The following is a 24,870-nucleotide window of genomic DNA, read 5'->3' on the forward strand; positions in this document are numbered from 1 at the left end:
TGGAGATGAAACGGATACATTTTTGTGTTCTATTGTTACGGGTGATGAAACCTGAACATTCCACTTAACGCCTGAGACCAAACAAGAATGACGTGAGTGGCGGCACTCGTCTTTGTCCAAGCAGCGAAAATTCAAGCGAACACAGTCTGCCGGCACAGTCATGGCAACTGTGTTTTGGGATCGAAAATGGGTATTGTTGGTAGACTTCTTGGCGCCTGGCACCACAGTAAACGCGGACAGATATTGTGAGAGCCTTAAGGAACTCAGACCGGCGATTCAAAATCGCAGAAGAGGAACAACGCTCGCACCCACGTTGGCTGCCAAACCATCGCTCTTCTAGAACAGTTTGTATAGGACGTCATCAGCCACTCACCCTACAGTCCGGACTTGGCACCAATTGACTACCACTTCTTTCCAAAGCTAAAAGAACACCACGCTGGAAGGCACCTCACTAATTATGACGAAGTGAAAGATGCGGTCAAACGCTTCCTCAACGGCATAGAGGCGAGCTTTTATGACATGGGCATACAAAAACTGCCCCAGCGTCTGCAAGAATGCATAGACCGCAACTGCGATTATGTGAAAAAGTAGAAGAATGGTCTCCCTTTCAAGTGATCTCTAATTTGCTTAAAATAAGCATATCTTTCGATTTATAAAAGAACTGCAGACCTTAATTTTGGGATGACCCTCTTACGGGGTGGTATCCACTTGAAACTAGCTAAAACGGAGCAACAGGCTGAACTATAATGCTGAATGTTGCGACCACAAACGTAAGTTTACAAAAAGCGCACGTTGAATAAGTGGCCGAAACCTTGTCCCTAGTTGAAGATTGTAATATGTAATAAGTTATTACAGTGGTTGAAACGCCCGTAACCGAATGGATGACCGCTCGGCGAAGCGCACTTCTGCCCCGATTTTCGGTGTAAACGCACGTGCGATTTGGAAAAGCGCAGTGATGGCGACATGCCGCTATCACGCTATCAATAACAAACTTGCACGTGGCATCATCATAATGTGTGAAACGCAGCTCAGAAAGGCTAAAATTATAAAGCGCCTACCGCGCGAACGCCTAAAGGAAAGCACTGCCAGGACTGCCTCGGCCGCTGTGCACAGCTCTCCGCCCGGACTCGTCCCGGAGCGGTGGCGCCGCAGCGGTGGCGATGAGAACTAGGCGCAATACGGCTCTTTCGGGCGACGCGACGGGCCGCACCCACTGCGCTCTCCATTGAGCGGCCGTGCTGAGGGTAAGCTCTGGGTTAAGTAGGCTTCCGGGATACAGAGGTCAGATGATCCATGTGAAGTCATATGACTGTCCCGAAGAAAAAGTCACATTATGTAAACTGGTCTCGTGAACCATAATGCCAATTAATCGCATTAAAGGACAATGTGGCCTTACAAAGGGGGAGGGGGGGGAGGACACAATTCTTGGTGACGGCAATTACATTTCGGACTGAGCGCGAAGAGGCGATAGCAAAGGTTTTGGATGTGAATAAAAGGTCTGATCCGTCCTTGCACTAGCACAAAGATTAAAAAAAAAAAGCAACGTGGAAGTCACGGAGAGTGTGCCTATAGCACTTCCTTGCCCAGTTTAAGGGCGTTATCTCCAGGTCACGCAGATGGGCCGCGCGCAGCGCTAGTCTAGTGGGCACAGCGCACTGCGTGGGGGTATTTTTCTCCTGTGATTTCAGTTATCATCAGAAGCAAGGCTACACATGTTTTTGGGGAAAAACAGGGAAAAAGCTGCGCAAGGAAGCCTAATGGAAACTGACGCAAGTCGATACAACTCGAGTTGAAATGCTCATTTATGAAACGAATCATTCATACTGGTCGGTGCTTTTACTGCGGTCGTCACTGATAATAGATAATGCACACCGTTTTGATATTTTTCAATGGTAAAGTATCTAAATGCGGACAGGTCCGTGCACGCTGAAAGAACACCATCTGCATAGAGCATATTCAGGGGGAGGCTCACCGATATAGGCGGTCACATCCGTGCAAAGGGCACCTGTAGTGCTTAATCGACGCCGCCCTGCATTCACCGCGTGCCTAAAAACTGCTGCTGCTGAACTGGCCGGCTGAGTATGCGACTGGATGTTTGCTTCAGGACAGACTGTTGGTTTCGTGACGATTGACGTCACGGCGAATGAAATACAACGTTACAAAATGTGGCTTCTGGATTGATACTTACAGGAAGCGTGCTGCACGCTCTTACGAACAACTGCGCTGTATAGTTTCTTTACATTTGAGATTGAACAGTACAAACACAAGGTATATTTCTGTCTAGTGCTTACAGAAGCCGTAGCATATGTTCATGACAATGTGTTCCAACTCACAGTCCTACCACGCCCCAAAAGCAAACGGACTTACATCTGTTACGGTTGGCGACCTTCCACTGGCCGTCAAGAGAAAACTCGGCGAATGCCTTCACAAGGAATGCGTGGGCATACAAGAATCCAATACGAAGGATGAGATTTCTCCTCATTTCCATAGCTTTCCTCCGAGGCCTGTGCCAGCAGCCACCACTTCTTCATCTTCTCATCGCCCTAACATCCAACAGAACAATCGGCTACCATGCTTTTACTTCTTCTTTCGTTGGCTTCGGGTTTTCAGATAAAATTTAGCAACTTGTCATTATTATAAAACAACTGATATGCCAGCCATTTTTGGACATATTGCTCATACTAAATATGACACTTTATTTCGTGCCATTGAAATTAACGCATTCAGAGGACACCAAGGACGCGAGACGGGAGTCAGACTCTAAATGGAATGCTGCTAGTAGGTCTCCCCCGCTCCTGCCCTGGAATCGAAAGATATGTGCGAAAGCAGCCATATTACATCTCGTAGAGACTAGATAGCTCGAAAAAGATTAATAGTTATCAATGCCGCATCAATGTATTTAAGTATTCGTTTTTCCCTAACACAATCCTGAACTGGAATAAGCTTCCGAATGATGTGGTTTGTGCACCATATTTCGAAAGTGATGTTGAAGCGATAATCTGATGTATTTCTTCCAGGTCCCGTGCGTTTACCAGCGCAGTGCCATCACTAATACTACTTGTAAACTCATTTAGTCTTCTTTAATATGTTGTGTTATCCTTGCTTACATGTTTCCCAATATCTTCTTTGCATGTGCTATTGTATATAGTAATATCCCCCCTAAAATAATGCCTCATGGGCGCTGTAGGTACTTTCAATAAATAAATAGATAACTTACTTATTGTTGTCCGGTGCAGCGTGGCTCTAGCGTTCTGCGAATATTAAACATTTCTGTATGAAAGAAATAAGAATTCTTCGCTTCGAATGCAACATTGAATACCTCACAAAGAATAACAGACATTGATGGAATGCCATTTTTAACCTGTTAGAATATTGAAATTTGTTGAGCAATGTTCATTACTCTGGCTATCAGAAAGAAGAATAGGCTCTAGCAAACTGCACCAGCAAGAAGAAGAAGACGCAACAGCAAAAGGTTAGTGCCCAGGTCTTGTTCCCCTCTAAACGCTCCAGTTTCCAGCAATTCACTGCCTGTGTCTTTACAGCTCCCTGTAGTGGGTATGTGCCACCTTTATTTGAGGCCAACCAACCAACCAGAACCGTGACAGCCGAGACCTCAAGAAGATAGTGCTAGGTGCCGCCTCCCCCACAATCGTCGTGAGTGCCATATCGTTCGGCCACTCTCAGTTCACTTGCCGGTTTGCAAAGTTCCCCAGCCTTTTGGTGCCTAAGGTTGTAGCTTTCCTCTCGCCCAATGTCAACCGCAGCTAGCGTGCCAACACATTCAACTGCCTTTGTTAGCTGGATTGAGGCCGCTGTACTAACTACACTGCATCCTTAAAGACATTGGGGAGTATCACGCTTAAGAGCCCTATTCGCATTCTTTCAGAGATTTCACTTAGCGACTAAAAGGCAGCCTTAAATGTATTCCCTTGGTGTACACCATAGATATGCCAACGTTTGGAAGACGAATGGCGAGCAGCAATTAGTGTGTCGATATGCTGCGCGTTCCTGTCAGTTCGGCTGCGTATTTAGCGGGAAAGAGGCAGTGAGCCCGACATGCCTAGAGCTTTATTGTCGCAAGTACAGGGGCTGGCTGGTAGTGGCGTTAACGCACGGGCAGAATTAGCCTCACATGATTGATGCTGGCAGTTGCTTCACCCTTTTGTCATAGAATGTAACCTACTACTTTTGTCACTGAAAGCTGTGTCATCTGGAGCCTAAAAATACCCCCGATACTCGGTACCTTTCAGCAAGCTTCGGAAACAACGCGGGCGATGCTGTAGTGCGGCGAATTGTGCTTCTACTGACGCACGAGCATTTGTTAAGTTTATTACAAAAACATTGCTACTCTGTTGCTACTAAAACCAGGAAAAAAAATCGTCGCGAAAAACATTTCCTATATTAATGGTTTACATGACTACCTAAGTTCACTCCTGTAAGACCGTGCACAAAATATGTCAGCGCCTTTTTTCGTCTCGAAAAGCTTTCCTTGTGGAAATAATATAAGAAAAAGTATTTTTTGTGTGGTCATGTTTGGAAAAAAGGCGACGATAACTCCCCCGCCCCGCCCCCCACCCTATCCTCTCTTCCAACACACCGCTTTTTTTTTAAACTTTCCAGCCAGAGAGTGTAATCTAGACATTGGCAGGATGATACTGACCACACATGACACACATGACACGTTATCGTTGTCAAGCACTCTTCCTGGAAAGCCCAGGCTTGGATTATTTTGTCATTGGGTGGTGGCATGTCATCATACCTTTGCGTTCGAATGACGTCTACGAAAACAACGACAGCTATGGTGCTCACTCCCAAGGTCTACCGTATAAGCACTACAGCACTTAGTTCGGATTTTTGTCACAGGCTTTCTTAATTTCATTCCCTATAAGTTCTTCATAATTTCTCTCAATTTGTGTCCTTTCTGTATCTATGAATGTAAGTGATACTGAATTTGGCATTCGTGTTAAAGCCGTCCTTGCATAAGAAGGGAGACTGCGTACAGTTACTCAAGATGCGACAATGTAGTGCCTTCCGTTGGGGAACGTCTTTGTCAGTTCCACGCGCTGGTTTTTGTGGCGGTGCGGACAGCAGCTCTACAAAAAGAGAATAAGACTATAATAATGAAACTTTCCCCGTAAGGCCTCTAATCTCACTACCCTCGTAGTTTGTTTCATAATGGTAACTGGTGAAAGAGCCTTCATCATTCCACTTCCTCCTATTGACTATTATAAGAAAGTCACATTTTAGGTGCCTACGCATACCGTATTCACCACAAGCTGTGCACACATTCTTCTTTTCCTTACTCCTCGGTTATTTTTTTCTCGATTCTATCGAATAAGGCGTGGTTCGCGTTCTCATAGAAAATGAAAGAGCACCGCGCCTTTAATTTCCTCGTTGCCTCCTTTTGAGCCTAAAGTTATCCCAACGCTGTTTCACAGCGGAAATAGGGATATGGTTCTGAGCGTTTGGTCATGAAACTGAATCCCGGCAGAGGGACCCATTTTCGTCGAAAGCGAACTAGCAAACATATCCGTCTGCTGGCGAATGTTCGTACGCGATATAGAATCCCAGGCTTCGGTATTAACCCGGGGCCCTACACTCCAGCCTCTCTCGTAACCCATGTGCAAACCAACGTCGATATGTTGAACTCTTTCCCCCACGTTGCGTCACTGAAAAACGGTAAATACCTAACCACTTCACCAAGCCTTCGGTTTCTTAACCACGTGGCAATGTTATCTAGCTTAGAAAGTAAACACTCAGTACTTTAACTGGATGGGTAGCAAAGAGTGTGGCGTGTATTGTGCCAAAACCCAAGTCATGTACTGCTTTCGATTGGAGCCAGTGCGTAATAGCCGCTTTCATTTCTAAATGCCCTCTGATTAGAACCTGAGATTATCACTCCACGCCCGTTGTAGCTGCTACTCCTTTTGAAAAATTTTAGGCGCACATAAGGTCCGCTTCAAGGGCATGTCAGTATAGCTCTAATGGGTCCCTTCACCTGTCTGCGGTTTCTTTGCATGTCAGGTCGCACACATGGAAAATATTCTTTAACTATTTGTTTTATATTACGTTTTATGTATAATGTTTGTTTATATTAGCTATTTGTTAGAAGGCTGCTAAGGTTTTTTTTTTTAATGCCAAATGAAAGTTCCGCGCAAGTCAGAGTAGTCCGCTCGGCTCACATCCCCAGGGGTAGCGATGGGAGTCCAGGCTCGACCAGCATAATTCTTTTCAGTGCAACTGCTTTCGTTTCTTCAGAGGCAATGGGTAATGGTTATGGGATGACGTCATGGCCCTGTAGACCAATGAGGAATTGTCCTGTGACTTCATTATGGTTGTACTCGATGATGATTGTGGGGTGTTTGAATTACCCGGGAGAATTCATGTGCTTGTTACATCACATACCTATCAACCATTCCTGATTTTCTCTACACAGGAACGCCACATACGACGGTTTATCCTCTAAGCGGGACACTTATCAGGGTTAGAAAGCAACGTTTTACGAAGTGCAAAATGTTTTCTTCTGTAAAGAAAAAAAAAGGTGTATCGCTCAGTAGCACACTCCGGTCATGAGCGTGTAACCATAAACATCGTGCAACAAACCAAGATGCTGTTTTGTTCGTCTTGATATAATGTATAGGCAGTTCAAGAATGCAGCAAGAACAGTAAAAATGGAAAGAAAGAAATGAAATGGGTTGACGTAAAAGTCACAAAGGTTCAAGTACTCTGTGTCCAACATGTACAACGCAGCGTGCGCAACCAGAAAGCTGCAACGCCCACAGTGTCTGCCGCCGAACGGCAAACAAGTAGAGCCCGGATTTCCGCGGTCTGTCGACGGCGCAGCGCTGGATCTAGCCCAACGCGGAGCATCCATGCGGTTCCGCCTGTATGGCCTTCGCGTGACAAGCCGTAGCGTAGTGCCTTTGTGGAGAGAACGCTGCGGGCCCAGGACGCTCTACAGAGGGGCTCATCGAAACAAGGTCACCTTTTCGCGACAGTCTACACGAATGCAGGATGCTCGCTTTGAGATCGCCTAGGGCGTTACTCGCCACAAGGCCAGCCGCTCTCTCCTAACATCTGTTTTCATTCGGCACTGTCCGCAATAAAATGAAAGCGCTTTTTCGTCCTTCGCGAGGAGAGCAGTAGGCAGCCAAAACTCAGCTGCATTGGCCTCCTTCCCATCCACCACCCATACCTCCTCAATTCACCTCGCTGACCTAAGTGTAGCCAAATTGGCTCAATGTTAACGGCGTACGGAAAGATGTCGTGGGGTCGAATCCCGTTCGTAATTACCGTATTTTTATGAAGACGAATTGAATAAACACCCAAGCAGGGTCGTTGGCCACCGTCATGGGTCGAAATCAACCTGGAGCCCTTAATACGGCGTCCCTTTTGTATGCTTTGTTTCACTGTCTTCATCCCCATCTCTCATGGAACATTTCAATTGTTTCAAACCTCGGTTCACACGTGACCAGATATTGCACACTATAGTGAATGACCACAATAGCCGGTTGAAATGTGCCCTCTGCCTTAGGCCTTCCGTGGTAAGGATTTTTGGCCAATGACTTAAAGCGAAAGTTCTTCTTTAGGACGTAAATACGGTTGCAATGCTGACGACGCGGAGGCTGGCAAATATCTCCGATACCGCTGTTGACGCAAAGCGAAAAACTTAACTTTGGGGTGGCATTATGCCAACCATCAGTGGCAGCGCCATTGTAAAGAGTAGAGAGCTTAAGGGGTTTGCCATTAAGCCATACAGTCTGCATCGTCCGCGTGAGTCGCGGTCTTCAGAAGGCTGAGGACGCGCTTACATCTCGCCTTGAGGCCCCTCTCCATGGACACATCTGAGGCGCACGAGCGCAGAGCATACGCGCCCAGCGCCGCGCCGCGACAGGCGCCGGCAAACACGCAACTCGATGGCCTGTCGCATCATATCGCTGGTACACGCGCACAGCTCAGCGCAGCTATAGTGAACTAGAAATGTTTCTAGTTCACTGTAGCGCAGCGAAGAAAACGGCGCAAAGGGCCGTACCGGATGCCGAGAGAACTGCGTTCTCTGATTGGTTACACTGACCGCAAAACACGAGCCTCTTCCGGCGCCGGCGCGAGCGAGGCGCGAATATCTGACATGGACAGATATCTGCCAAGCGCCTGCGCCAGCTCGCGCCTGTGCCTCGCGCATGCGCACACCGGCTGTGGCGTACGCTGGTACGCGCAGGCGCTGCGCTCGTGCGCCTCAGATGGGCCCATGGAGATGGTCCTTTAAAATAAATTAACGCGTTTTTGAGTCACAACCAGCCGCACTGCGTTGTCTAGCAACAATTTCGTAGCCGGTAAATTTTCACAACAGGTGTATCTAACGAACCCGCGCTTACGCGTCTCTTCAGCAGAGAGATCCTGAGCTTTGCGGTCTTCGCGCAAGTATGAGCGGTATATCTCTTGATTGTCTTCTCACCGGTACCACGAATTTTTGTTTTTCTGACTGCGTTTGGCCGTGATGATTGCGAAAAGTTTCGCTTGTTTACTGAGGCATGCCTTATTCCAATACATGCCAGTACTAAGACTAAGCAAAAATAGGAAAAGAGTGCGCAAGAAATCTCATGTGGAATCATGAATGCTTACTACGATAAATAGTTGCAACTACAGCTAAAAAAATGTCTGTACAAAGAGCTCCAAAGAGTTCCCATTCCATATAAAACTATTCCCTATAACAGAGACACTTACCATCTGCAATGCGACATAAAACTTGTGAACGAGTGGTTTTCAAACTGGCTAATGTCTTTAAACGTTAATAAAACAACTCTAGTATCATTTCATCGTCGTCAATCGCATCCTACTCCTAACTACGCCCTTCGCGGTTCCATGATATCCCACGCACCTTCACATTAATATTTAGAAATCAGCCTAACACAGGATTTCTCTTGGACCACCCACATAATGAACATAACCAACGAAGCTAACCGTGTTCTTGGTTATCTAAAGCGTAACTTGCGTTTGGCACCTGCTTCCGTAAAACTGTCCGCCTATTTAACTCTTGTCCGTCCTAAACTTGAATATTCATGCTTAGTCTGGGACCCCCAACAAATGAACCTAGCCAAACCATTCAGTCCGTCGAGAGCTGCTCAATGAGATTCGTATATTCCGATTATTCATATCATACGAGCGTAACAGCATTGAAGACAAAAGCTAACCTTTGCAGCCTTGAATCCCGTCGGAAAATAACCAGACTCTGCCTCCTTTTTGCACAGGTTTTATCTTTCCCCTTTGAGTCATTCCGTTATCACCCCTGCACACCACATTTTACTTCGCATCAGCCATCCGAAAGCTGTTCATTCATTTCGGGCATCCACTTCTGCGCATCCGAAATCATTCTTCGCCCAGGCCGCAAGAGAATAGAATGACCTGCCGGCTGAATCTTTCATCCGTCCTGGCCTGGAATCTTTCAATCTTTCAAATCGTTTATCACTGATCTAATTAAATGATATGTTAGCCAACCCCTCATGCAATGCCCTTAGTGGGCCTTTCAGGTACTAATATATAAATCAAATTCAAAGGGTGCCTTGGTTTGGTTTATTGGGGTTTAACGTCCCGTAGCAACTCAGGCTATGAGGGGCGACGTAGTGAAGGGCTCCGGAAATGTCGACCACCTGGTTCTTTAACGTCACTGATATCGCACAGCACCCGGACCTTTAAGAATTTCGCCTTCATCGAAAGTCAGCCGCCGCGGCCGGGATCGAACCCGCGTCTTTCGGGTCAGGAGCCGAGCGCCGTAACCACTGAGCCATCGCGGTGGTGCAAAATTCAATGGACCTCAAGGGGGATTAAGGTTAAGACGAATTATTCGTGATGCTGGGAGTTTGCGAACATTGCCGTACTCAGCCCTGAGGTCTGATGCATGAGGTCACTTTAAGGTGATTTTGCATATTCTCGTTAAGGGCGCCAGCGGCGACGCTTTATATCGCAGACATCGATAATGGGAGATCGCAAACAAGCGAAGGGAGGCTTGGTCTGGAGGGAGACATGCTGGACACTGTCCATGCTTTTCGTGCGTCGCGAGAGGACCAAGGAAGAGAAGGTGGCCTGGAGGCTTCGAAAGGCGAAGATCGTTAGAGGCGGAACCAGGGTGATGTGCTGGCTGGTCGTCATCGACCTCGCACTCCTCGGCATGTGGATGATGGGGCGCCGCGGTCCGGCCAGCATCAGTAGCCAGGTCAGTGCCAGCATTTTAATCACTATAAACAAATTTATGCAGCGTTCTTATATCCACATTACTGAATTTACCAAATTGGTTGGGTGCTGCGTGCTGCATTCTTGGCTGGTATTAGTAGTTGCGTGGTACGTTTTATTAAAATTAAAACCTTAAAATTTATCCTCTTAAGGGTTAGATTTATCTTTGGTTGTTGGGCTGCTTAGTTTTGTGTGGGTTGGTTCAGTAGTGCAGGTTTTTTGCACAGTGTGCTGAATTTGCAAGATGAAAAGGAAAATGAATCTACAAATGATCACAAGAAAGAGTGAAGAAGACCATTTGGCGGTACCAAATAGCTAGTTTTCGGATACACAGCAAACAGTGATTGAAGTAACTTTTGCTATTAAAAATATAATCAGATGAAAGGTGTCCTTTCGCTTACAATATTCTCAGCATTGAGGCTGGTTTTTGTTAACAACTTATTTTCCACTGCCGAGCATTTTAAGACTGAGATGCTTGGGATAACTTAGGTCTGTTGATGCTTCACTTCAGCTTGTTTATTGTGCGTCGTTATTCCACTCACAGCCCTGGTCAGTATTACCAAGGCCGAAGGGCGTACTGTTGAGGCCAGTGGACATGAACTTCCGGGATCCTTTAGCTGAAGGCGCGATGCGTAGTTCTCCAGACGTCTTAAACTTAGCGCTTTCCTGAGCACCTCGGTACAAATCTAACCAACGACAACTTCGACCGGAGTAGTAGCGAGAAAAAATTGTTTTTAGGCATTTCGATTATAAAGGCGACTGCAGCGGCAAAAAGTAGCAGCTTAACTTGCGCTGAAGATGAGCATTTGAGCAGAAATTGCGGGGAGCAAATGCGGAAGTTTCATTCTTCGATACTATAATAGAATTAAGCAAAAAATGTCTCATCACATGCTTTATCCGGGGCCGCAGTATTTGCATGACAAAAAATCAGTGGGAAGAACTCATTCTACATGAGTCGAGTGTAGTCGACATTAGGCTCCGTTAGTTGAGCGTGCATTTTTAATTTCCCCATATTGCATTTAAACAATTGTTACATTTTTTCATGATTTCAGGGGAAAGCATGACGCTGTGAAAGCATTCGCAAGCCTAAATAATAATGAGAAAAAAAGTTGTAATAATGCTTACTGCTAGTATAGGATAGACATGCAAAATAATGCGGATCAGTCAAATCCTGCAAGGGCTTGCCCTACTAGGCTGGGCAGTGCCAGAAAGCTGCTAGTACGTTGCCTAGGTGGTTGAAAATTTACGCAAGCACTTATTTTAAAAATTTTCCTCAGTCAAAACACTATACTACGCACTTCAATAGCGTAACGAAATTACTGAACATAACATGTCATTCTTTTGAGTTGGGAATGAAATGAGAAAAAAGCTTTAAGTTCTTTACAGGAAATAAACAGAAGCTTTAATGCAGTCAATGAAGAAGTCGCTAACAGTTCGTCTGGCAGTCTATTAAAAATTTCGGAATGTAAGCATAGCGCCTTGCTCTTCGAAATCTGCTATTCCATTTGGGGACCTTGAACCTTAAAACAGAACGCGAGGAGTAGTATAAGTATTCTTAAACTCCGAGTTAGGAAAATATGACAGCCGCCTAGAAAAAAAAGTGAGTCAAACGGGAAAACTTTTATTGTTCGGAAGAGGTCGCCGTATGGCATGATAGAGGTGTAAGCGATAGTTTGTAGCATTTTGTCCAGTAATTTACCCATGCGCTCTTTCCAACTCGCATCTCAGTACAGTACATCTGTACACTCTGTGTATTCTTTACCTCAGTACACTGTAGGCGAATACATGCATTGCAGTCTTTTTTTTTTACCGGCATGGTAGGCATGCTTTTTAAATTAAGTGAAGTCCAAGCTCCTCTGCGTATTCTGCTGCAGAAGTTCCATGACAAATTACAGTGAAAGACGCCGATAGAGCTGATGGAATCGACAGCACAGAGTGACTTACAGTGACATGCATGATTTCGCGCCTCAGGCAAACACACAGGTTGTTATATTGCCGCGATATTCAATGAATTTCTAGAACAAAATATTTTTGTTTCATTTACTGACATTACACTTGCTCGAACTTATAACATTAACTGACAAACTTAGAAAGAGGTAAAAATCTAAACTGTAACAGCATTGGCTTGAGGTGTATTGAACAAAACTGTTTGTACGCATTCTGCTTACAAAGGCTATAGCGGCGGCAAAAATTGGCAGCTTAACCAGCGGTGACGGTAAGCGTTTGCGCAGAAATTGCTGGGAGAACATACGTGTTTCATGATAATATGATTGAGAATAAGCTCTCTATAACGCTACTCCATTTTTTGAGTAGGATATCTCACTTTAAACCCACATGCTGTACATATTACTAACTGCTGTTTCGTAATCTTTCTGACCATTATTATTAATAATAATAATATTATGAGCAGCATGTGGACTTAAATAGCTGAAAATGAAGCATAGTTAGAGAGCTCATTCTCACTTGCATTCTTCGTTATTCATCTTCAACTCTTTCACCATTCAGCCTATATTGCTTCTTTTGCGATGACGTTACCAACTCATACTTCACATCTGTCCAGGTACCTCGACAATTGAATGAGGGCGAGGACAGCACGGAGGAGTACACGATTGAGGTGCACGAAGAAGATGAAAGATGTGAGTACTCTAGGAACAACAGTAACCTTCGCCTGCATTATGCATGCAACGTAGATTAAGATAGGTCAAGAGAGCAAGGCCAGTATGCCGACAGGTTTACATGCCTTGATCATCCTTGCAAAGTTAAGCGTGCCACTTGCCACACATCCCTTTTCGGGAAGTCATTCATTCCACGTACGATCATCGAATGGAACCATTTGCCATCAAATATCGCTACCGATTGTGACACAACCGAATTTCAAGTGATAAACCGTGGTATGAATGACATGTAACTCAATCCAGAGTCCTAATGTTGCAGCCTTTCTTTATTTCAATCTTTTTTTCTGATGCGAATATGCGACTGGTTGCGGGGATTCATTACGCGCCTCAAACTCTGCTGCCAAGAATTTGTTTAGTTTTAGCGAGCTACCTTTATTTATCACTCTATATACTTGTGACAATCCTCTGGTTGTAACGTGAAATTTTTCGGAAAGTTAAGGAGAATATAGTGCGTCTATTTTTGTTGAGTTATCCTTGTTGGTTTTTGTTTGCTTTCCTGAGTGCTGTTTTTTGACTATTGGTATTTTTTATTGCTCCTACCAGTTATGTAGTAGCCTCGAAAGAGGGTCTTTAAGACAATTTTTAATTAATAAATAAATAAATAGATCAGAATTGATAGCAACATCATCCGGGTAGATTTATGCTAAGCGCATGCCCTTTGAAATTTGGTGACAGCGGATAAGATCAGGATGTGGTTTTTTCTTCGGATTTCCTTGCTGGGAGATTGAAACGCAACCAGTGGTCCAAACAGTTATCATAAAGATGATAAACGAGCAATTTATTGTGCTACAGCAGTTAAACAGAACAACACAATACCGTAACTTCTTCAATACTAACAATGTGTATTTGAAAACAAAAATAGTGTTTTGGTTTGATGATTTTTTTAACAACTCCCACTAGTGCACTACTTGAAAAAAAATGTCGGGTTGAATGTGCTATTTTGAGATAAATCACTGTATTTCTTCGTCGATTGCGTGGTTGGAGAGCGTTTCAGGGGTGTCTTGAACGGAAGTAACAAAGCACTCTCGAGTTATAAATAGTCTACTGGTTTCAAAGTTTTTTGTGATCGACTTTGATTGCTCTTATCTCATTCCCTTTCGATAGCCCTGGCATCGCGCGTTACCTTCCAGAGTTGTTCTTTTATTCTAGCTGGTTCCCTGCTAACACTAATCCCACTGAATTATAGACTGGCTATCGTCGTTTCCAAATATGCCAGCTGGGTCTGGTACACGAAAGTCACATTAATTGAACTGGACTACAGCGGGAACAATTCAGGGTGTGTGTGTGGGGGGAGAGGGGGAGAACAGGTGGGAGGGGCTCAATAGGAACTCGGAAAAAAACGTATTCTATTTTACCCAGAAAACAGCGAAAACCGAGACACAGGGTCAGAAGAATGAGCGCGCACGCACGCACGCACGCGCAGACACACACACTCGCACATATTCTTGAATTCACTTTTGTGTCAGTTGCGGGAGAGTCGATTTCCCTCCCGCCAGCTACCAGGAGGCGCTTCGAGAGGCGCTTCGAAACCCCCATGCGCTCAATGTTTTCGGTGTGTTGGCACCTATGGTACCTTCAGGAGCAGTTTATGTGTGCCTTGATTGATATAGAGACGCTAAAAACACGCTAAAAACGGCGCTAAAAACGGCGCTAACATGAAGTGGGTGCAAGGTCCACTCGCGGTTGTACCGAGCCCAGTGTCCATGTCAGCATCTTTTGACCTACTTACTTTGGACTCCAGTTGCGTCTGCTTTCGAAGGCAAGGACTAGATATTGAAATGTAAGTTAGCGAATGACTTGAGGCTCAACTCCTTGAAGGTCTCTATTCAGCTTAGTCGCGTGGCATCAAGGGTTTGCGAACGGCAGGCGAAGCTGACGCACCACTGGTATTGACACGCTGAAATCTACCGTTGACTAAGGGGCAGTCTCCGTGAGCGCATGTTATCTCCTATTGCAAGCATATCGCAACTGATGCCCGGGGTCTATTGGTGCGCGGATTTTTTGTTCGTTTCGCTGTGCTCTTGAAAAGAAGAGCAGCGCGTAGTATCCTTTCGCTTTTCCTGCTCGGGTTTATTACACACTTTTGCGGTACGTCCGTGTCTCTAAATCCAGCTGATTACGACGGTGACGCCGAGCAGAGCTGCGCGAGCGGTGACGGCACATGCCAAGACGTACAAGGCGGTGGTTCCTGTCAGCGCGAAAGCGACGGTACAGACCAGGAGGCTTGCGGAAATGTAAGAAAAGTTCAGACCGAACGACGCTCCCTATGGAGCCGCCCTAGAAAGCGACTTACCGGCACCTGCAAAGTCAAGAACGCTCTGCACAGGGGAATTCCGAGGGACATGCGCTCCCTCTACATGATGGTGAGTGGAACACACGCTGTGAATGCGCAGGAGTATGGCATGCTTGGCTCATTGACAAAGCTTGATCTTGGCTGCCTCTATAGCGTGGTTGAGAAGACCCAGTCCGCAACGCTGGCAGTGATTAATCTGTTGCTTGGGACTGTATCTTTTTTTCACTTTTACTTTTGTTTAGAACACATGGCTTCATCATTTTTTCAAAGGCAAGGTTTTTCATTCTTTTCGATTTGTTACTGCGAAATTTGAAGTTGTGCCCTATCGTTCTAGCCAGGAGCACAAGGCACGGGCGCACCATTAGTAATAATCGAAGAGACAAGGAAATGCTGTCACTAGGGAAAATACGTGTGCAGATGATCGTGCAGTAAGCGTTTGCAGCTGTCTCCAACTACGATTCTCCAGCACGGATATTCGTGGATAACAAGATATGATACTGATGGTCAGTGATTCATGCTCATCCTACTGGATGCTGCAGCCTGCCAGTTGCGCTGTAGTACGTAGCGGCACAGTAATTTGAACAATGTAGTATGCCCGAACAAAAAAGAAGTAGTACGCTACATTGTGTTTGTGCAGCTGGTGTTTATAACAGAGGTCAGAGAATTTTCTACAGAATTGATAACAAGGCGCTAGTGCACCAGCTTTGCTTCTGAACTTTACTGTTGATCACTGAACTGACCTCCTGAAGTTCCATACCTCGGCATTACGTGCAAAACTCTAGCACTATTCCCTATGGAAATTTCGTGCCTAAGGTGATAGGCTGTTGGTTCTGTACGATACATCTAGAATATGTCTCACTTTACCCAAATGTGTAATTAGCGGGTAACCCGTTTGTGCACTATTAACGAGCTTTTATTTCTTTTAAGGAAACTGGCAATCACCCTTTACTTTAATCACAGTTTACAGAACTGTCCGTACTATAAGCAATACGTGTTTTAGACCCTCTTAAAGAACAGATTTTGCAGAGCGGGAAGATACTAGCCCTGATGTATGTCGGCTTACCGGACGCCGGCTTCACATGCGAATTGGTTCCGTATGACCCCGCCACTGTGCGAAACGCAATGCGGTATACGTCTGGGATGGTACTTTTTCGCTATGCCGATTCTCTCTAATAACTACATTAATTCATATGACATTTTATTTGCCGCGTAATGGCGCCGGTTGCCGCTGAGCCATTAGCTACCAACTCGTACCGCTACTGTTTCTTCCCGTCCACCTCAATGTCTTTGGTGTCGTTGGTGACAAGCTGTAGGGTTAAAAAAGAAAACCTGACACCGTACGCCTTTCACTAAGTCTGCACACACGACAAAAACAGACATCGGGCTAATCCTATGTTTTCTTCCATTCAATCGGTCCAGGAGCACGTGTACAAGCCAACGGACGCAGACAGCGCGTTCCGCCAGAGGCCCTGCTCTACCCGTGGTTGCCGTTGGCTACAGTCCTACCTCACTGACGACCCAGCCGTCAGAGACGCCGCGCGCAAGAACGCGCCCTGCGACGACTTCTACCACCACGTGTGCGAGGCGAGGACGGTAACCCCTTACCACCTGGGCACGAAAAAGCTCATGGAAAGCATGAGGCGGCTTATCAGCCGAGAGAAGCTGCAGGAGAACAACCTTCCCGCCGGTCACGTGTCCCTCTTCAAGCGCTGCCTAGAAGGCAAGGATCTCGTCATCAAGGACCACATCAGATAGTGAGCCGCCCATCAGCCTTCGTTAGCTGTCTTCATATATGTCGCCGCCTGCTTTTGGGTGAACACCCACACGTGAAAAATCTATTCATTTAAACTGAAAAAGAGCTTTTCTGCTCTTTCCGCGGCGCCATCTATCTGTAGCACTAGCATAACACCATGAGCAGGATCGCGCATGGTTGTGTTGCTTTGCGATGGCTCTCAGTTCGTTCAGCTTCTGTAATTAGGCCGTTCTGGCCCTATTTATGGCCCACCTCAGGCATTAAATCAAATTCCGTGTTTCACCTGCTGCTACAATGATGCAGCGAGCAGCATTGCCCAGCTGCCATTCTGCCAATGAGTGACTGCCATTGTGACAGCACTGAAGCTCCTCCGCCACCAATCCCAATGGAGAGGCAATTTCTCCGTGGGCAATTGTGGAGAGCTGTGCAGAACGCTAGCATGTATGGATGGAATGCAAATCAAATGTGGGTGAATAGGCTTTGTTTGTGCCACCGGATGTGGCGCCGTTCGATTGGCCCTTTTAACTAACTTAGAGGAGGTGGATAGGGCAGTGGTAACGACGCGGAGAAATCTTTAACTGCTTAGAATCGGTAAAGGCGTGTCTCAACCGCCACTGTCAAAGTTCGCTGTTACATGCACAACAGTTTACCGCTAGCTCTGCGTATAAAATCTTCCCTACTGTGATACTCTAAAAAATATGCGAGCTACCTCGACCAATTCTTTTTGAAAAATAAGCGATTAATTACAAAACCAATAAAATTGTAATTTTCAAGTAATCGGTTACTTGTAATGCTTTACGTACAACTCAGCTGGTAAACAACTGCGTCGCAAGCTCAAATAAGCTGTTGCTTTCCTCTCTAAGCAAGGAATCAAAATTTGCAATGCTCGAACTGGCTAATCCAAAAATGCCGAACAGCATATGGCGGCATGCATTTTAAAAACCCACAAATAACTGCGTCGTGACAGCGACGCTAGAGCTCTTCACTCTAGGGGTGGACCTCACACCAATTACCCAGTTTGGAGAAGAACTTCACTGCATGGTGTGAATTGGAGTTCAAGCTCATCAAAGCAGTGTTTCGATGTAACGAAGTTATTAGTCTGTTTTTGAATGAGTGTGCTTAGATGATGTTTCAGATATATGTCTGGTCGTAAACTATGGAGACGAATTACTGCGAGCTTTTTTTTCTTGGTGTGTGGGAGGAGGGGGAGCGTGGAGGGAGGGGGGGGGGAGCTTGCGCAGATATGAGAAGGGAGGAATGCTGTGTGATGTTAATGCAGGTGAGACAGCCGTATTATCGATATTCGACAGCAACCTTGAGCTATGATGCCTCTGTATTCTTTCCTTATTTTCCTCCGTCCTCACTGCGAGATTCAGGTGTCCCCCGAGAATGAGAGAATTAGTGCGCATTCTTTCCTCATAGTTAATTATTTACCTATGAGTGTGACCCTTGCTTACTTCCCCTTCGAGAGAGAGAGATGGTTCATTAAGAAACCACATGAGCCGCCCTTTTTTGACAAAGCAAAAAAAAAAACAAGAAATGTAATGTGTCGATATTTCCAATCACCCACTCGGAAAGATATCCTCATATTCGACCTCCCTTCTGACACACGATCACGTGCACTCCGCAGCGACTGGGAAGAGAGGAAACTTGACGGTGGCTGCCCGTTCAGAATGCCCAAACTGCCGCTCACTCTGGCAAACCGATTTTTCAAGGCTGGAAGACGGCGAAGCATGCCCGAGTTCTTTGATCACATCAAGAGGTAAGGTGGCTACGCTCAAAATGCAGTTTATCTCATGGCTACATTTATCGGCTGTAGTATTTTAAAACTTAATGCCTAACTTCCGTGCACGCTGATTTTTCGGCCCCTTTGTTCGGTATTTTTCCTTACAGTTCTTCTACGGTTTGTAAAGGCAAATGGTACCAGCCAGCTATCGAAAGCAAAGTGATAGAGATCTTTAACGTCGAGAGAGAGGAGGAGCGCGCAATGGGTCTGGGAACAAACGAGGGTTAATAACATCCCAATCAATATCAAGAGGAAGATACGGGCATGGGCAGGACGTGTAACGCAAAAGTAAGATAACCGATGGCCGCTGAGGGTAGCGTACTGGCTTTCAAGAGATGCCGAGCGCATTAGGGAATGGAAGAAAATTAGGTGGGTGGAGAGAAAGAGAAGTTTGCGAGGGTAATATGGCCGCGGCTGGCACAAGGCAGGGTTAAAAAGAGAGGCATTAAAGAGGGCTTTGTCTTGCAGTGGGCGTAGTGAGGCCGATGATGTTGATTATGATGAATATGTTTTGGAGGACTACGGCATTATCTGTATAATAAATAAAGCATTATCTGTATAATAAATATAAGATAAATAAATAAAGCCGGGTAGGAAATTGGCCGAGCTTGGGATTCGAACCCCGGTCTCCGGAGTGCGAGACGAGCACGCTACCACTCCGCCATGCCAGGTCGATGGTTTGGAATGAACAAAGGCGCGTCTAGTGAATACGGTGTCTTCGTTCACTCCCATCTTACTCCCTTCCCCTTACGGCGAGTTTTAGGTGTCCACCGAGATATGAGAGACAGGTACATTTCTTTTCCTCAAAAACCAATTTACCGACGAGCAAGGCGTAGAACCGAACGGGCGATGGCGTTCTATAGACTCTCTGGCAGCGTTGCAAGACGCTGTCGCGTTTCACTCTTAGAGGCGAAGCTTAACATCTTAACCACACCTCAGTGACACAAGCAGCACCACTGCGCTTAAGGCTTTCGCCTCACCGCACTTTAGGTCAACAAAGTGCCCTCCTGAATTTTGCTTTCGCAATTACCGGGCTTAACCAAGCTAAGCCACAGCCATTTTTTTATACTGCTGATTGATAGACTTTCAGCGAATTGAGATCCACGGAAGAACTCTCAAAATTGGTCTGAAACTGATCAAAAGAGTTGCTAATATAGTGAGTGGTTTCCTTGATGCCGGCATGGCCTTTACTAATTGTGCCAATTTTTTCGATCTTCAGGGACGTCTCCTGAATAAGTTTCGCTAATTACTGATGCTGTTGGTTAAGCAGCAAGCGGCTTAGCGCAGGCAATAGAGTACATAATTACCTGCAAATTGGTTTATAGTGTTTATAGCGGTGGGTTTCTGGGGTATTACCCTCTTTAACAGCGTGTTGGCAGTATTACCTAGCTCGTTTTATACCTTTGACATGCGACTCTCCTGATAGAAGGGAGGGAGGGGGGTAGAGGAGGTGGCATACGAAGAAACAGATGAAACAAAAACGAAAAATTCTTGGCAATAAGACGGTTTTCCTCATAACTGATTTAAACTGTGTGCAATATTGGTCGGCCTGTCACCCATTGCCTTTGCGTCGAAGTGTCAGAGTGTCAACTGTATACTTGTGATATGTGATCGCCATGCTAGAAAGAAATATTATGAGTAAATGCAGGGCTATTTTGCTGTTTTTAATTAAGTTCTGTTGTTGGTAAATACATGCTGTGAAGTTCCTGAATTAAACGCGCTTTTTTCTCACATATCTTAACCAACAGTTCAGGACTGATTAGAGTGGTGTAAGCGTATTAGGAGCAGGTGGCTAGTTGATGTGATGATATTACCCCTATATGCTTTCCAATCATGCGCGGTCGAATCGCGCACACTGTTTCTAAGCAAAATTGCTTCGTTTTAAGAGAGATCTTTAAGAATTTTGTTGCAGTTTGAAGATTTTTTAAAAAGCAAATTTTTATTGCTGGGAGAAGAATTGCTGTCAAGGCTACAGGCTGGACACGCATAAGGGGCGATTGCTTTTAGCGTCCCTTGAATTCACAGTTAGCTGCCTATGACGAGTATAAAATTTATGTGCGTATTATCGTAGATCTTTCCGTATGATGAAATTAACGAGAAGAAATTTCGTCGCTTGGGCAGGAATCTATTTTTATTTAGCAAAAAACCAGACCAAAGAAGACAGTTGCACCGTGTTGTGTTAAAATTTTGCGGCTCTTCACGGAATACAACTAGACCTCCTCAGTTTCTTGTAATGTATTTTGTGAATAGGATTGAACGAGACAGAGAGTAAACCTTTAGAGCAAGAAAACAAACCGGATAGGACTGTGGACGGGGTTCTCACCCCAGGACTACAGTATGTTCGGCCGACGCTTTTAGTAACAGGTGAAATACATAGTGTTACTTTCATTGTTTTTGCTCGCCGAAGCTTCAGGGATCCTAATTTATTTCTCTCTTGCAACTCGTCACCGTCTTTTGCACAGTTTAACCATTCTTTCCTATCCCCTGCTGTATTGTTTTCAGAAAGGCAGGCGTCCTCTATACTATGCTAAGTGGCCCCGCCATCGGTAGCGCTGTTGCTGGCAGAAATGGTTGCTGGTAAAAGTTAGTGGTATCAACAATTTTATTTTTTTCATGCAATTTTTGGACTGTCGTAGTTCTTTCAATCTCAGGGTTAACAAAATTTATGCATCTTTGATAATGTCACTTTCATTATTGCCGCTGCAAGTCATCTAGGCGGCGCGGCAGTCGCTTTTTGCCGTCTACCATTAAGCAAATGAAACCACCAGAAGAAGTAAAAAGGTTTTAAATTGGTCTTCTGTGTTAATCAGCGTCAGAGCTGGATGTTCCTTTATTTGGGCAATGAGCTTTCGAATGAAAAAAGAAATACAATGGACAAAATTCACTGCGCTGTCTCTAAATTTTATAGCCTATCCTGCCACACTTGCGTGCTTTTTGTGCGGATCTTTAGTCAATGATCGTTTATTACACGCTTAGTGTCAGTGACCGCAAATTAAGGCATCTGAGCTGGTTTGCGCATGCACAAATAGCGGTTTTGGTTTTGAGCTTTGAGCAAATCATAAAGAACCAAGTTTTAGGTAAATCTGTCTTTACGAATTGCAATGAATTTGAAATAAGCATTTGTGTGCCTCTGATTGAACCGATTATGTTTGTGAAGTCATGAATGGCTAAAGCTGCAGCATCTCCTAACATGTATTTTCTAAAACCAGAACTTTGCAGCCAGTTTACAAGAGATGCATTAAGTTGGGTAACATATTCTTTGGTAAATGGAGCAGAACTAAAGAGTTTGCAGACTGCGAAACTTAAGGAGAGAATAGCACTGGTTCTTTTGAGAAGCAGCAGCTCACAATGCTTATTTTTCAGGTGAGAATAAACCGAAAAAATGTTGATATTGCCTGGACATGCAGCGTTAAGCTAACACAACCATTCAGCTAGTAGAGTGGCAGAGGCAATGGCGACAGAAGTAAGACTATCATGGTTCCACCGAGAATTAGGTATATAGGGGATGCAGGGAGCCTCAGCAGTTAGCGCGTGACAGCGTTCATTGGTTAATACACTCTACGGCAGACACCGTGCCACTGTTTGGAAGTACGATGACTGAGAGGCTATTAACTTTCACATCTGTAGTCGTACCTGGCCACGGTGGTTTGTCATGTTGGTAGATTTACGTTAGTGGTTCTGCCCTTGTGAAGACCTGGAAGTGGATTAAGCTTAAGCAGACTAATTGTGAAAATATGTCAAATAAAAAAAGGCTTGTGAAAAACGTTCAGCCCTCGCTGTGTAGAAACAACAACCCTCCAGCACAGCGACTGAATTAACAACAAAACCTGCACATGCGGTGTCAGTGGCGTTACTCGAGGTTATTTAAAAATCAGTTAAATTGATCGTGCACATTTTTTATTGTTTCCTACACGCAGCGATTTCCGCCCGGCGCTGTCAGGATTGGAAAATTTTGAAGCCCAGACTGATTTCTTCCATGTGTACCGCGTCTGAGCCCTTATTTGTATATAAATATACTTCTTTCGTATGCAGTTTGACGAACAACCTGAGTCTCGACGACTCTACCTACCCGGCGAAAGGCTACTTCGCTCGAGAATGGGTTCCTGGTGCCTGCCAGTGGATTTCCCGCGCCGCCCGCTGCCACTACGCTCTGGACATGCAGATGCCTTCGGGAGAGCACTTGGAACGTTACCAGCTGTACTGGAAGGTCATCTACTTCTCGCCGCTCCTGGGGCCAATGGTACGCAACGTTCACTATGATGACGATCGCCTTGCGATCCATTTATTTGGAGGAACAATGTTGTCGTGTCCGGTCGCTGTGTTGAATGCAGCGAAAGACGCACACGGTACTTTAAGACTTCGTTTATTTAAAGCCGATGAGGGTGCGACCAGCGTCGACCGAGGCAGGAGCCGAACTGGCCGCCCGAAGAAAGGAGGGAGCGGAGAAGCGTCCACGGGAGGGAGTGGCTTCCCAAAACAGGAGGAGGATGCGGGGGCGCACCATGGGGGGGCATCTGGCGACAGCGTGCGACGAGGGGCAAGTGGTCGTTAGGAGGAGGATGCGAGTGGTCGTTAGGAGGAGGATGCGAGTGGTCGTTAGGAGGAGGATGCGGGGGCGCACACACACAAAAGCAATAAGGGGACACAACACTTCCTTCCCCCTTAGAAAGTTGCCTGGTATCGTGCAGGGGGTCGGCGCTCACGCGTGGAGGCGCGCTGGCTTTGTGCGCTCGGGGGAGAAACACTTGTAGGCTGGCTGTTGTTCGCTGTGTCTCCTAGGTCTGTCCTGGGCGAAGTCTCTTCTTCCGGGAAGAGGTGCCAGGCTATGTGGGAAGATGGTGCACGTGCTCTCTCCGCTGGCGGACAGCTCTCAGACGGCGTCGTAAATCTACGCAGCTGGTTGAGATGTCGGCGTGCTACTGTGCCATGTATGTTGACGAGCCAAGAGCGCAGGCCTATGCGTCTGACAATTGTAGCTTCCTCCCAGCGTGGCTTTTTCAGAAACTGTCGGGCGAGGACGCGCTGCCCCTCATTAAGCGTGCCGCAGCGCGGAATTGCTTTTTCTTCCCGGAACGTCTCTGCCTTTGGCTCGGGGAGGATGGCTGTGAGCTGGGTTCGCATTTCACGCTCGAACATCATTTTCGAGGGGGTCTCGCCTGTTGTGCTCTGAACCGTCGTGTGCTGCTTGAAGAGAAAGCGCGCAAGGCGGCGCTGCAGCGAGCCTGTCTGATCTCTTTCAAGGGCGCGTTTTAGCTCGGCTACGTAGCGCTCGGCTTGTCCGTTTGTCGCTGGGTGGTAGGGGGCCGATGTAACTGATGAGATCCCGTTGTCGCGATAAAACTTGAGGATCTCCGCAGACACAAACGGTGTTCCGTTGTCCGACACTACCTTGCGCGGCAGGCCGAACGTTGCAAATAGTGATCGGAGGTTGTCAATGACTGCTGCCGAAGTCGTCTGTCCCATTTGCCTTATCTCAAGCCACTTTGTGTAGGCATCTACGACCACAAGGAAAGTGCAGCCCTCAATTGGTCCTGCAAAATCAATGTGCAGTGTGTGCCATGGTGTGTCTGGCTTTTCCCATTCTGGGACAGGAGCTTTCGGCGGGGCGCTCCGGCTGCTCTGGCAAGGCTTGCATTCTCGCACCACTGTTTCGATGTCGTTGTCAATGCCAGGCCACCACATGTAGCTTCTGGCACACTTTTTCATTGCAACGATGCCCCGATGTCCGGCGTGGATGAGAGACATAGCTTGTGCGCGTAGTTCTCTCGGCATCACAACTCGGGACCCAAATATGATGCAGCCGCGATGGGTGCTCAACTCTGTAGCTCGCCTGCGGTAAGCGTCGAAGTTGTCCCCTTTGAGTTTATGCACGTTGCCTTGTTGAACAGCTGTGTAAACTAGCCGGAGAGCTGCGCACTTCTGCGTAGATGCTGCAACTGTGCCTGCTGTAAGCGGAGGTTCTGGCAGTGCTTCGAACATCAGAACGTCTCCTGGTGGAAATGGTTCGTCAACAGTTGCGTCTAGTGGCAGACGGCTTAGCGCATCGGCGTTTTGATGTTTACTCCCATTGCAGTAGACCAGAGCGTAGTCGTACGCTGAGAGTTTGATGCAATGCTGCGTCGGCTCGATGACACCT

At 46.2% G+C, this 24,870-nt stretch overlaps 2 protein-coding genes across 2 annotated transcripts in view; one reads left to right on the plus strand and one right to left on the minus strand.

The window, feature by feature from the left end:
• The window catches only part of LOC149328533 (beta-mannosidase-like), a 54,554-nt gene extending 52,072 nt beyond the window's left edge, over positions 1-2,482 (minus strand). The window contains exon 1 of the mRNA XM_089559013.1: positions 2,368-2,482. Within this exon, the coding sequence (XP_089415139.1) occupies positions 2,368-2,482 (115 nt within the window). The remainder of the gene's footprint in view (positions 1-2,367) is intronic.
• The window catches only part of LOC149328534 (uncharacterized), a 44,082-nt gene that overhangs the window by 9,201 nt on the left and 10,011 nt on the right, over positions 1-24,870 (plus strand). Inside the window, exons 2-7 of the mRNA XM_089562166.1 lie at positions 9,965-10,210; positions 12,788-12,863; positions 15,015-15,265; positions 16,615-16,949; positions 18,579-18,710; positions 22,767-22,974. Of these exons, the coding sequence (XP_089418292.1) occupies positions 9,974-10,210; positions 12,788-12,863; positions 15,015-15,265; positions 16,615-16,949; positions 18,579-18,710; positions 22,767-22,974 (1,239 nt within the window). The 5' untranslated portion in view covers positions 9,965-9,973. The remainder of the gene's footprint in view (positions 1-9,964; positions 10,211-12,787; positions 12,864-15,014; positions 15,266-16,614; positions 16,950-18,578; positions 18,711-22,766; positions 22,975-24,870) is intronic.

Source organism: Amblyomma mixtum, chromosome 9 (assembly GCF_055824585.1).
Source record: "Amblyomma mixtum isolate Tamu chromosome 9, ASM5582458v1, whole genome shotgun sequence".
In the NCBI taxonomy this organism is placed as follows: Eukaryota; Metazoa; Arthropoda; class Arachnida; order Ixodida; family Ixodidae; genus Amblyomma; species Amblyomma mixtum.